Below are 15,021 nucleotides of genomic sequence, written 5' to 3' on the forward strand. Positions count from 1 at the left end.
GTGATGAAAAACAAGGGAAAAAAGACAGAATTAACAGAAACAAAACTACTCTGGCTAAAGAACTCTGCCTCCAGTGCCACAATATTGTCTATAGGCAATGTGAATCAGAAGTCATATCATGTGTTGTGGCAAATTACCAAATAAAACACAGTATGACGGAGGGTCTCTGAGCTAGCCGAGGATTTTCCCTCCATAATGGGGGTTGGGACTGTAGAGTTTTGGCAAAGCTAATTTAGACAGAGTAGTTAGCAGGTCAAATGTACCTTACAGCACAGGCTTCGTTCCAGTTAACCGATGCTGATATTACTATGATTGTGCCCTGTTGTGGCTCCACAGAAGGATTAGATTTTTAAGTAAAAGTAAAATAATCCTCCTTTGCAGTAAAATAAAGCTCTGCTGATCTTTCAATACAGATTTACCAATAGATGGTCTTAAATGCTGGAGTTAATGTAGAACTTCTAATTCACCCTTTAACCCTGAAGGTTGGTGCGCAGACTGCTGGTCACCATAGCAACACAGACAGCAATCTCACCTAGCTATCAGTTAACGAAACGGCAAAGAGAAACATTCAGGATGAACATGGATGATCAGGAGACAACTGGACTTATTTGCATTCATAATCAATCCAGTTGGTTTCCTGATACGTTTATTCTGAAACAAGAAACTGTCAAACACTAATAAGTCAGCTTCTCGTTCAGCAGCTACTTGTTCAAAATTCTGCGCTATAGCTGAGCTCAAGCTTAAAGCAGAGCAAAGTGTGTCTGTGTTTTTGTTTATATTCTATTTTTTAGCCTTTACTTGTACATCAGCACATACCGAGACATATTCACAGCCAAGATGGCGAAACGTTACTTCAATGAAATGGACATGAAATGTTGTGGCTCCCAAAGTGGTTAGATTTTTGTTGAAACTTGACAAAATGGCTCTTCCTAACATTTGGGTTGCCGATCCCTGATTTAGTGGATATCTGAGAAAGCAAAGTCCAGTGACTGGTGTCAGACAAAGCTGAAATCAAACGTGTCGAGCAGTAAGTGTAGCTCTTAGCTGTCGTTGAGCCACTAACAAGCTTAGTTTTTCTGAAATTTGACACAGTTTTGAAATATCGGCTTCACTTATCAATACTGCAGTATAACTCATTAAGTTTTACCACCCAAGCTCACGTTTTTGTGCTTATGAGTACATTACTATGTTTTTCTCTGCATGTCAGAGGAAGAGAGTGGGCAGTTATGTGTGTGTGTGTGTGGTAGCTGTCAACAGCTCTGTGTTTCTCTCTCTCTCTCGTTGGCCCACTGTCTCACATTATTAATGAGGTCCAGCTCAGATCTGACCCCAACCACGCACACACAGGTTTATAAAACCAGGACGGATCACACACTGGAGAATAATGTGGTGAACACAGGAACTAAACACGGTCACACACTGGAGCCGCAAACACTATTCAGCCAAACTAAACACTGAAACAGGAAAGGAGGAAAAACCCAACTACTAAAAGAGCGAATGAAAGGGGAGAGCAACATTTCCCAACCAGCCCAACATGTTAAAAAACCTCTTAGAATAACAAAATGCTTTCATTTGTTTAATGAGCTTTAGTGAATGTTTGCTTTTCATAACTGAAGGAAGAAAACTCTCCTGCACTTTTCTCTAATGAGTTTGTGGTCTAACGGCAGTAAGGAAGGAGGTTTGTGCAGGTTGCAGTAACAGCACCTGGTTTTCTTTAGATGTGTAAAGTAAGGTCAGACTGAACATCTCGAACACAGCGCAACACTGACACCACACATGACAACCTTGAGACTTCAGAAATGAAGAGATTTTCAGAATCCGAGCAAGAGGTCTGGGGTTCTTTCCAAAAGTTTAGATAGTTTAGTTCTATTAAAGCTGGGTTAATTTTACCCAAGAAAATAATTGTGGACTGATTTTAATCCAGTATGAATCTGCAGTGTGTGTAGTTTTACAGTCTGACGGTAATAATTGTGGAGTGATTTTAATCCAGTATGAATCTGCAGTGTGTGTAGTTTTACAGTCTGACAGTAATAATTGTGGAGTGATTTTAATCCAGTATGAATCTGCAGTGTGTAGTTTTACAGTCTGACGGTAATAATTGTGGAGTGATTTTAATCCAGTATGAATCTGCAGTGTGTGTAGTTTTACAGTCTGACAGTAATAATTGTGATAATTGTGGAGTGATTTTAATCCAGTATGAATCTGCAGTGTGTAGTTTTACAGTTTGACAGTAATAATTGTGGTGTGATTTTAATCCAGTATGAATCTGCAGTGTGTAGTTTTACAGTTTGACAGTAATAATTGTGGAGCGATTTTAATCCAGTATGAATCTGCAGTGTGTGTAGTTTTACAGTCTGACAGTAATAATTGTGAAGTGATTTTAATCCAGTATGAATCTGCAGTGTGTGTAGTTTTACAGTCTGACGGTAATAATTGTGGAGTGATTTTAATCCAGTATGAATCTGCAGTAGCTAATACAAATTATTCAGCAGCCCAGAGAGTTTAAAGGGGTTTAAGTAATTTTCCTGCAACAAATTCACTGTTACTTGCCTACTTCCAGGCAGGAGGTTGTGATGACAAAAAAAAAGGGAGAAAAACATTAAAAACAAGAAAAGTGCAATAGAATTATATCCCCAAGAAAATGCTCGTAGAGGGTAATGAAAATGAGGATTTTCCCAGGAGCACCAGAAAAAACGGTAAATTTGGACAGCACTAGAATGACATCACCTTACTCCACCCTTAGATCAGATTTAAGGGAAAACAATGCAATTACTCAATTCAGTGACCATAAAAAACTGACCTCAGCATTGTTGCAAACAAAAAACTACAACTTGGCTCATGTGGTGTTTAACTGCTAGCGGCACTAAAGCTGTGTAGCAAAACGAGCTGCTTTCGACTGTAATGCTGGCTGATCACTGCACCGCAGCGATTAGAGCTCATGCAAACTACATGTTGAAATCATTGTGGAACACTTACCTAATAATGAGTCAGCCGGCTCTGATCTAGCATGGCAAACGATGGTGAACAATTTTTAAAGCTTAAAAAAAAAAATGCTTAAAGTCCCAGAAAGGGAAAAGAGAGTAGGGGAAAAAGGGAAGGATGCAGGCTGTCACTACAATTCAGCAATAATATGAAAATGACAAGTTTACAAGTTTACATTACACTCTCCCTATGCAGTTCACTAAAGAAAGAACAGCAACGGGACGAAGTAAGTTTAAAGTGCTGCCAACGAGAAGCGAAATTCCACTGTGATTACACCTCATAGCCTGTTAGCACGCCATGCTCTCATCTAAGGCTTGGTTTATTTACTTCAAATGAAGTCATGGCAAATTCAGTTAGCAAGGAGAAAAAGGGGGGAAAAATAATAAACATAGTAACGTGGGCACACAAAAACAAACGCACTTACTATTACAGAGCACTGAAACGTTCAGGAACAAATTCCAGGATGCTTTGGAAGAATACAACCGGAACTTTCCGCGCAAGTGCTAATCTACATTTACATTAGTGCGCCACTCTCTGTGACACTGCTGATGAAAGCCATCGAAATGTTTAGCAGCCAAATTCATTAATGCATACGGCAGCAAAAAAAATAAATTAGTCGAAAAACCTGAAGTTGAAATTCATGAACTTCAGGCAAACTAAGGCAACGCTGGTGTTTTGCACCTAATAAAAAGGCGAAAAACATCATTCTAAGTCATTATTTGTGTCCTGGACATCATGAACTGAAACATTATCCATGTGTGTACAACATTCAGATCATTCAGATTCAGATCAACACGCTGAGGTTTCGTTCTGTGCATGGTGCGCATGCGCGGTGTGTGTTTTTACAAACGTCTGTTTTGTTAGTTACTCATCCTTTGCTTTTCAACAAGGTCCAGTTTCCTGACCAATGCAGATAAGACCATCTGTGACACTGGCCGATGGCCCAGCGAGTCCTGGGTCAGGTCAGTTAACACGTACACACCTGATGATGCGCTGGGCGGCGTACTGGTGCAGGCAGCGGAACTGGGCTGACATGTTGGCCAGAGCTGCTAAGCAGTTTGTGTGCAGGTACTTATCCTGAGAAGAGAAGCAAAGAAAGCATTAACACAAACAATCTGCTCTGTCTACATTATAGAGCTGTCGTTACAAAACCACTTTCAGGACAAAGGCTACTGTCCTGGCCAATTTTGGTCCTCCAAGGTACAAACAATGTAAAAATACCTACAAATGTACAGACTTATGCACAAAGTGTGGGTCAAAATACGTGTTTTTAGAGAAAATAAGCACATCCTCTACAGAGAACATCATTCAAAAGCTGCAAATGTGCAAAAGTTAGTGGACATTCTATATTTTATGTTTTATTTTTTTCCTTTATCGTCGCTGTCCAATCAAAAACAAGTATCTGCAAAATGGTAAGTGATTTTTATTGGTCCACTCATCATGACATGTTCACACAACGTAAAGGAGAACCGCCATGTTCAAATGACGTAGAAAAATAATCGACAAAAATGGAGATGCATGTTTATCTTCAGACAATATGTTGAATTCAGCAAATAAACAGAAACTGTCCACTATAATTTGCAGCCTGACAGAGTGTTTGGAGTCAACGCAGCTTAAAATATATAACTGCAATGTAATACGACACAGATACAGATGACGTACCCTGGGGGGTAGCACTCTAGCACAGATGTTCCTGCAAGTACATATTTTCAAAGCCCTCCTTGTTTATCTTTAACCAATTAAGTATTTTTTAAATCCATGAAACGATGTGTATGGTTTTCTATTGCTCAGGTAATTTCTCATTTTAATTGTTTGGTCTTTTTTTAAAAACTCAGATTACTCAAAAGTCAAAATAATCATTTTCATACAAACACACAAAAACAAGTCACGATTTATTTTTTGACCTTCAGCTTTCCCTTAAGATACGGTGAGGAAAAAGGAGCATAAGCGAGTTGATCTTACCCTGGTCCTGGTCATGTTGAACTGAATAGTGCGAATGACCACCAGGATTAACAGACTGCCCAAAGAAATCTCTGTTAAAGCTCGCTCTGTATACCAGCTTATATTCTTCAGCATCTGAGAAGACAGAAAGAGAGAGAGCAAGAGAGAGAATTCAAAACAGTGCACCATTGCAATAATGCAATACTTTATTATTTATAAGGGGTCATTTTTTGTAAGGGGTAAATACAAATTCAACAGCATTTTATACACTGCAGCCACTTTAAAAAATCTACGGTCCATGGAAAAGCAATGGGCAGTAGAATGGGATGCTCTGGAGGAGCCACATCTGATCTAAAAGGATAATGCTAAAAGGAGCAAAGCAGTGTCCAAAATACTATATATATATATATAGTATATATAGTATTTTGGACACTATATATATATATATGTGTGTGTCAATGCTGTGCTAATGAGTGTTGGGCAGAGATTGGCTTTCATGGCACGCCAAGGCGAAAATATTCAGACGTATTGATCTGGGTGAATAAATAAATAAATAAGTAAGTAAAACAGTCGACCATGGAAAACACAGGAAACATACAGGATGAGTAGATTCTTAAAAAATACAAGTAAAAAATAATAAATTACGCCATTCGGATGAATTTTTAATGACTCTCTTATGTTTTTATCTGATTTACCCACAAGCCCCTGTAAGCTGGAGGCCGGTCTCATCAATATCGATGATGTAAGCATGCAGCTGCAGAGAAGGACTGAGCTGTAATGAGATCAGGTGAGGTAGTGAGTCAACGCTGCACAAAGTTTGTGAGATGTACACAAACTGTTCAGTATATCTCACAACCGAATCCTGTTTTGTTGATACGGGTGATACGGGGTCGAACCGGGTCGGCAGTCGTACACACCGAAAATCTATTTGCATACGCGATGGACAAAAATGCCTAGTAATAGCTCAGTCCATATTAAAGTGCGATAACCTTGTTATGGTGCACTCGGGCCAGCGTGTGTGGGTCAGAACAGGCTGCCGGCGCAAACTCTGTCACACTGACACGAGTACAAAATGAACTACTTTAACACAACAGACTGCTAGACCAAACACACAGCCGTGAGAGCTGCTGCTAGACACAAAGACACAGACAGACACACATACACACATACATGTAGCAGACAAACACACAAGCACACACACACACAATACAAGCACAGGATGTACCAACTATTTAATGGAAGGGGGGGATTCTGTTCTCAAATATTTTTCGGTCAAAAAAGGTTTGAAAGGGCAAAATCACTTTTTGGTTACCATGGTTACAATGGTGAAGGTTAGGTTTAAATTTAGAAAATTCTAATTAGATACAGACATGACATTATTACACATAGAAACACACACACATATACATTATCTCAAATATCTGAATATAATAATAAAAGCTCAAACCGTGTTTCACTTCAATAACGGCATAAAAGTTAGTATATATTATGGTTGCAAATATATACACACACAAACACACACGCACACACACACACACACACACACAAACACAAACACACGCATGCGCACGCACACACTGAGCACTTTATTAGGTACACCTACCTTGCATCTGCATTTATTGCTCAATTTATCAGCTCCACTTACCAAATAGGAGAACTCTGTTGTTCTACAGTTAGAGACTATAGTCCATCTATAGACTACAGACTACAATAATAGGCATATACTTTGTTAGCCCCCTTTCACTCGGTTCTTCAAAGGTCAGGACCCCTACAGGACCACCACAGACCAGACATTATTGGGGTGGTGGATCGTTCTCAACACATACACACGCGCACACACACACACACACATATATATAATATATATACACATGTATGTGTGGGTATATACGTATCCATAGTTTAAATACAAGTTTTGTTGATTTTCTAAGTGCAAATAAGTTAATGAGTTAACACGTCACCCACAAGAAACAAACTTTTAAAAGTAATGCTTTTTTTAGTTAACATACTTGAGAAATAACGTGCCATAACTTTTGCAAATGCCGCATTTTATGCTTTATTTTTTTCCCCAATATGTTACATTTAGCAAATAAACAGTAATTGTGCATTAAAATATGGAGAACTGTGATCTCTGTAGAGGACGTGTTCACTTAGAAAATAAAGGGTGTTCAAACTTTATATTTATGGGTCATTATTATTACAGAATTACATAATAAGTATGTGACATCCGTATGACCTCATGTTCTGACATTATATGGAAACAAACCTGTGTGCACACATGTACTAACCACTTCGTGTATGGAGCGGTTGAACGTGTCGTCCTCAGTGAGGATGAGGAGGATGATCAGGGCCATGTAAACATGGTGGGAATTTCTGTCTTCTACATGATAGAGTATCTCCAGAATTGGCATCACCTAGAAAGGGGGGAGAGAGAGAGAGAGAGAGAGAGAGAGAGAGAGAGAGAGAGAGAGAGAGAGAGAGAGAGAGAGAGATGTACTGAGAGTAGGAATGATGTGTTTACTGTTGCTTTTCACTGAGTAAAACCTGAAATAAAAATGCCTGCATGTGACTGTGGACATATTTTATAAGCAGGGGAAATGTTTTTATTTATTACTTTGAATTGCCAAGGTAAACAGCTTTTAAAATTCTGTAAATATTAGCCATATCTGTTGGGCGACACAAGCTGGAGTGTTAAATGGGTGTGTTTCGTTTTTGTTTAGTTAAATGTGACTTTACAATGGATTCATAAACGGTTGAAAACGACTTCATTAATGCTTATTAATTAGGTCAAACACCTTAAGCGGTTATAACACACAACAGTGACCTGTTGCTTGCCAAATAGTGAGCTCACATGCATCTACAGTCACGTGAAGAAGCAAGTACACCCCATTAAAAAGCTTAGACTTTTTCAGCATATCTGGACATACAGATATCCGGTCTTCATTTAAACAGTGTTTATAGACAAAGGTGGTTTAACTTAACCACTGACACTTTTTACGCCATCCTTTATATAACTGAAATAAACAGAAATGCAGTTTCCTTATGTGGAAAAAGTAAGTACACCCCTATATATCACTTCTTCAAATGTGTCACTTATAACACACGGGCACCTGATCAGGTGATAATGATCGGAACACTGTTAGAGAATATCTTGGAGGAACCTGTCTTATTTAAACCTCAGATATCTGGTCTAGTTTGCAGTTTGTCACCAGAGTGTGTGGTATCATCACACAAAATATTAGAAATCAATCTGTTCACTGTCCGGACGATCATTTACAAACAGGCTTGTCCAACTTGTCCAGCTCAGGCCCCCCAAGCAAAATTAACCCAAGAGCAGAGCTTAAGATGCTAAAAGAAGTCCTAAAGAACCCCAAACTTTTATCAGTGGATCTGTAAGTAGGTCTTGCCACTGAAGATGTCAAAGTGTATACATCCATCATCAGAACAACACAGCACAAAACTGACCTACATGGGAGGTGCGTCAGGAACAAGCGTATGTCGTCTAAAAAGAACATCAGGACAAGACTAAAGTTTGCTAATCAAGATCTCGGCATGGACCAGGACTTCTGGAATAACGTGCCATGGACTAGCGAGTCAAAGATAGAGTTGTTTGGCAACATTATGAGAAGCAATGTCTGGCAAAAACCAAAGACTGCATTTGAACCTTGTATCAACTGCAAAGCATGATGTTATGGTTTGAGGCTGCTTTGCTGGCCAACTTGCAATCACAGAATCAACTATGAATTCTCTCTCATACTAGAGAGTGCTTAAAAAGAAACTCAGATCATCTGGCAAAACGTTGAAGCTGAAGAAGTAGATCTTCCAACAGTATAAAGATACCAAACATACAAGTAAATCCAACAAGGAGTGGCTTGCAAGGAAGAAATAAAGGGTTGTGGAATGGCCTAGTCAAAGCCCAGATCTGAATCCCACTGAAATGCTGTGGGGGGTCTGCAATAGGCTGTACATGCAAGAAGCCCCTTAAATATTGCACAGCTGAAATAATTCTGCATGGACGAATGAGCATAAATTTCTCTTAGACAATTATAGGAAATGCCTACATAAAGTTCATTCTACCAAAAGAGGCAATACCAGTTACTCAAGGCAGGGGTGTACTTATTTTTTCAAAAGAAAAAAGAGATCTCAGATAATTTATTTCAAATAAATGACTGCAAAGTCAAATGACCTTTGTTTTTGGTCCTATTATGCAACATTAATCTCCACACTGTTTAGCTGATGTTATACTGTTATAGACATTATACTGTCAGATAGTGCTGGTTACTGATCTTACTTTGTCTTCTCCATCAGTCGGTAAAAAACCTGTCAGCTATATCAGATATCCAGAATCATCAGAAAGAACAGCTCACTGTTGTCCTTTTTATTTATGTGATAAAACTGCTTAGGATCTAACTAATAACCATTATAAAACTGACAGCTCCGTCCTAAAATCTGTTAGTCTAAGCCGCATTCAAAGGCATTGTAAAATCTACGATATACCGCACCTATGACGCCTCACAGCAACTGAATTGTATATCACTGCACCATGGCACAAAAAAACCTTGTGCTGTTAATGGGATAATATTTGAGTCTCATGCTGCTTACATGGACCACCGAGTGTACTGATGAAGTAAGAACCCATTTTTTGTTTCAATTAAGGGGCTGGCAACATCTGTTCTTAACTAGAACTAGGCTGGTCAGCCAGCTAACAGGCTAAAAGAGCCAATAGCCTAAAAAACTCCCTCAGTAATATCAGAGGCTTGAATTAAAGTACTTACGGTGTGATTAACTGTAGAACAGCAGAATAAAAGCCTAAAATGTCTCACATAGATTACACGCTTTAAATGTTAGTATTTCAGTCAGAAGTACTGTAAAACCCTGACTGAATCCCAAACGGCTGTGTATTCCCTAAACAGTGTGCTATGGAAGTTTAGAAATTCTAGCCTCTACAGCCAAATAGTGCATCATTTATCGAGTGTGGATGTGTCTGAGTCCCAAATGACTGTTTCTTAGCTGTATTTTGCTCTGCTGGGCTGCAGGATCCAGTATTTAAATTCCTACATAGTGCACTATGAAGGGAGCAGGGAGACATCTGAGATTCAGCCCCAGCACGAGAAGAGGGCCCCGCTGGATGGGTGCTAAATAAGACCGCGGTGGTAATTTGGCGAAAGCGAAGGTTTCTGCATTAAACAGTGTTGTGTTGCCGTATTTTCATTCTTATATGACAAAAAACTTCATTGAAAAAAAAAAAATCATAGAATGACCGCAATATATAGCGAAGAGCGACCAGAATGTTCTCCTCATGCAGCGGTCTATGGTTGCGTGGCAACGATACCGTACTCTAAAGGAACTACATTCCTTGGCGGAATACTTGTTTATGTTTAATATTATTAATTATAACTTATTTTCTGAAAAGTCGTGTATTTTATCATATTTTATGTTGGCCACCGTTTTATAAAAGCAATAAGCCACTTGAGGCTGGGTGTTACTGCGATCTTATCACAGGAAGGGAGTTTCACCCCTGTTTAACCCACGGCCTCTCGTGGCTTATTGCTCTATTAATAAACTAATTTTAACCGTTAATAATCCCTTTATAAGGATAGCTCTTACTGTAAAGTGGCACTATTTTTTCCTCTCCAAATATGGAAGCTACAGTGGAACCTACAGTGAAGCAGGCTAGTTGGTGAGTTAGTGGTTGTCAATCTTATAGCCCATTTAACCAGTAACCAGCACCCTCAACCAACCACCCCCCCCTAAAATGAGCAGATTCTCACCAGGTTCTCCATGTCTGTTCTAGAGAGCATGTAAGTCTTCATGTTGGGGTTTTGGTGCAGTAACGTGTAGAGCAGAAGAGTGGCCTGATCAGACCGCTGCTGCTCACAAAGCGCCGTGTACAGGCTGTTAAAATTAATCTGGAACGTGTGCGGCTGTGGAGATGGGATGGACGACGTATCTGAAACAAACACACACACATACCTTTAATGCATCCATGCAAAAAACAGTCTTCTTTATAAAGAGGTAAATCTTCTAAAGCATTAAATTTCAATGCCAGAATTAATTATTCAATTTTATAAAAGTATGCACTCAATGTTTTGGCCAAAATGAAATTCTCAAATTTATTATTAATATTGATGTTATTTTCAAACCAAATAAAATAAAATTCCCCAAACAAGCTTGATGTGTTTTATTCCCCTACCAACAAGCATCCACCCAAAGGCAAGGCTCCAATAATGCTATTGCTCAACGGTCTTGATTAGCTACTACATACAAACATGTTACCACTGTTGGAAAAGCTCCAAAGTGATAACTTATGATGAAGTTAATGCAACACATAGAAATGCTGTATCAAAACTAGCAAATAATTGCTTAAAAAAAGCCACAGACAACATTATGGATATTTCAAACCAATATTTGAAGAGGTGAATATTTAGATGATGCTGGACTGTTGTGCTAAAATTTCAGCATTTTATTCATTTTACTGCTTTTGTGACCTTTTATAGAGATTTTATATTTTTTTCTGTAATGCTAATCCAGCTGGATTTACTCCCAATATCTACATTTTATAAATGTTTATGCATCTGCATTAATATTGTCCTCGTACATGGAAAATAGATGTCGTCGCATCCCTAGTAACAAGATTTCTTTCTAATCAAAGACCTGTTACACTGTCAGCTACTGTTATCAAATGGCATAAAAATAAATGAAATAAGCAGGTGACGAAGACTAAATGATGACAGTAGATGACAGAATCCTGGCTGAGTATTCACTGCGGTTTACGCTGGCATTGCTCAGCTAGCACGAAAAAAAAGCACACAAAACTAATAAATCTGTCAACAGTACAATAATATCTTTAATTGCTTGTTTAAAGATACTATGGCAGTACAGATAACGCAGTCGGGAGACAACAAACGAACATTTAAACTAAATCAGGGTTGTGCTGTCAGATTTATTTTCTGTATATATGATATATGAGTACTTCATATGTCTTTTTCTTTATAAGATGGATATACTGATCATGAAACAGCAGATCTATTTGAGATGTTTTATCATAACAGCTGCTAGAGTACCTTGTGTATTTTTAAAGCAGGTGACAGCTTGCTTGTAAGGGTTTGGACAGTCCGGTCCATCTGTCAGATTGGCCAAGACCAGCAGCAATAAAAGGCTCTGATTGGACAAGGGTAGTGGGTTCTGTTCCTGGTCCACTCCAGATTTACTCCCAGCTCCTCCCAACGTGAACACGCTCCACAGTCCACCTGGATAAAAGACAGAAGATACAAGATATGAGATACAACATACGCCTAAAAGTATGTTGACACCTGCTCATTCTGAAATGAAGGGTATTAGTAGTTTGTCTTCCTTTGCTGCAGTAACGTCTACTCTTCTGAGATGGCGTTACACTAACATTGCTGTGAGGATCTGATTGAGCATTAGTGAGGTCAGGTACTGATGTTGGATGGTCAGTTCTGGATCTGGATCTCTAACTCATCCCAAAAGCAATGGATAGAGCTCCATCACCCCAAAGAACATAGTTCCACTGCTCCACAGCCCAATGCTGGGGGGCTTTATATCCCTCTAGTCAACACTTGACATTAGGAATGGTGACCTTAAGCTCATGTGCAGCTGCTCCAGAGCATCCCATTATATTGGTCAGTGCTTTTCAATGGAGAGAATACAAACTGTGTGTGCAACTAAACACCTCTGTCAGCAATGGGTGCCCCTTTAAGGGTCCATATCATCCATCCATCCATCCATCATCTAAACCGCTTATCCTTCTGGGTCGCGGAGCCCATCCCAGCCGCCATCGGGCGGAAGGCGGGTCCATATCATGGAAAACCAAATTTACCTCAATTTTTATATAAAAGAGCTTTATGTAGTATAAAAACATTGCTACATGTTTTAAATCATACCATTTACTCCTCAATCCATACAGTCCATACGTGGAAATTAAGCTGCAAAAACAGCCCGTTTTGAATTAACTGTTTTTTTTTTATTATTTCATTTCGTCCACTTGGAATTAAAAGGTTCTGTTTGACATTTTTGTCAAAACTGAATTATTCACATATTCTGCAATAACTTCTTAACATTACGCGAAGTGTTTTTTTGAGTTGTCTGCATTTTTGGACTCTTTATCTAGAAAACAATAAAGGTTCCATCTCCAAAGTCTCCAAACTCTAACTTAGTTCTATTAGGTTCTATCTGTGAGCCAATCAGGACTAATCAGGTTCTGCTTCTATGTCATGTCGCCGCTGTGCTCACTGACTGTGGCACAAGTTTTAAAACGTTTTTAAATATGAAAACATGTTGCTGAAACTCTGCCTGCCTTTATGCAGTTCTTAAAAAAAGTCTTATTGTTTTAAATTTTACAGATGTTTACTATTTAATCACCTTTAAGGCATAACATTTGAATTGATTGGGTTCAATCTAATTACAACATAAACTTTCATTTCATTTATTCATCCATCTTTTCTTTTTCTTCTTTCTCCCAAAATAAGACATTTTATTGCATTAGAGTCACATTTCTGATACAAAACAAAACCTTATACTGCCTTTAGACTGACCTGCTACACTGACTCGCTGGGACAGTTTATTACAGTAGCTACTGTCTGACTAAAGAAAACTTTAATGGTTTCTGCCTAAAACTGACCTCTGGACTGGACAAAATATTTAGCACTGACCTAATCTGTCATGCTTTCTTTAACAGGAAAAGATTATTTGTCCTAAAACAAGAAATAAATGTCATATAAAATAAATAAATAATAAAAATAAGTCATAGAAAGCATTGCATTTAACGTTCTGATAATGTACACACTCTGCTACAACACTCATTTTATGTTTTAAAATAAATTACAGTAAACTGTTTGTCTTCCTTTAAAATCATTGTTTCTTTTAACGTTTTGCCAGATAGAACCTTATAACTCCAAGCAGAAAGTGAGTTCTTAGGATCAGAAGCTTCTATCTGCATTTGACCTGTTCCAAAAAACTCACTTACAAATCTGATAGGATTCTGATACTGTACATTTAGAATACATTCAGGGTGTCTGTCACTGTCTTGTATGAAAGAGACGTGTTCCACATATCAGTTCTGCTATTTGCTCAATATCTCAAAACTGCTCAGAACACAGACAGAACCTTAAAACTCCAAGGGGACGATATGCCCATTCAATAAAGTTATAAGCAGTCTTCCAACCTAGACAGCTTTTTATAATGAGGTAAAACAGGGCAGCCAATCAGATCTGTTGTATTTACATACATCAGTCTTAAATGAAAGCAACAAAAAAGCCTGTTAAATTCTAAGGGATTGAGAGGTTGAAATATGACATAAAAGTACATCAAGAAAAACAGTACAACACAAAAAAATATCCAGATATGGACCCTTTGAAGTAGCTAATTAACTAATAAAAAGGGCTGTTTGGATATCTTTGGATATACAGTGTATCGACAGCACTAAAAATCAACTATGACTCAATTTAAGGACATAATTTCCCCAACGTATTCAAAATCAAAGAGAGCGTGACCTAAAATAGTTTTGTATTGTAACTGTCTAAGAACATATTTCGCATACAGAACCTATTAGAAATAATATAACAGCCATAGACTGCCATGCCTAAAACACTGCTTGCACAATAATTAGTCACTGGAAAACGCAGCCGAAGGCAAGAAAAGAGCTACTGAAGCACATGATGTTCAAATAATCTCCAGGAAGTCACAGTCATGCTGGAGGCCAGGACACAAGGACATCAGAACGCGAGTGAACATTTTATGCGTCCTAATGGGGGATTCCGGCCCTACATCAGTGACATCACAGCCCTCTTCTTCTTTCTTCTCTAAAAAGCCTCAGGTTGAAGGTTATTGTGTAGTTGATGGAAGCCCAGACTCTGACTCAAGGCCGGATGGCGCATCATTTCTTTTTTTGGCTCGGCTCACCATCTATTCTGACAGTGACAAGAACTCTAATAGCCGCTGGCTAATGCATGTAGTAGGGGTTTTTTTTGTCATGAACTGTCTAAGCAAGCCAATTTAGTTATTTAGTACATACTATATGTGAACTTTAAAAATGCATTCAAAGGAAAATAGATGGGTTTGTTCACTAAAACTCTAATG

The 15,021-nt window shown here is 38.5% G+C and overlaps 1 protein-coding gene across 1 annotated transcript in view; it reads right to left on the reverse strand.

Moving 5' to 3' along the window:
* dym (dymeclin) overlaps positions 1-15,021 on the reverse strand; it is a 168,318-nt gene that overhangs the window by 80,838 nt on the left and 72,459 nt on the right. The window contains exons 9-13 of the mRNA XM_036589130.1: positions 11,988-12,173; positions 10,695-10,873; positions 7,212-7,337; positions 4,945-5,058; positions 3,965-4,059 (exon numbers count right to left, since the gene is read on the reverse strand). Coding sequence (XP_036445023.1) covers positions 3,965-4,059; positions 4,945-5,058; positions 7,212-7,337; positions 10,695-10,873; positions 11,988-12,173 — 700 coding nt within the window. The remainder of the gene's footprint in view (positions 1-3,964; positions 4,060-4,944; positions 5,059-7,211; positions 7,338-10,694; positions 10,874-11,987; positions 12,174-15,021) is intronic.

The sequence above is a fragment of the Colossoma macropomum genome, unplaced genomic scaffold, assembly GCF_904425465.1.
Source record: "Colossoma macropomum unplaced genomic scaffold, Colossoma_macropomum, whole genome shotgun sequence".
NCBI lineage: Eukaryota > Metazoa > Chordata > Actinopteri > Characiformes > Serrasalmidae > Colossoma > Colossoma macropomum.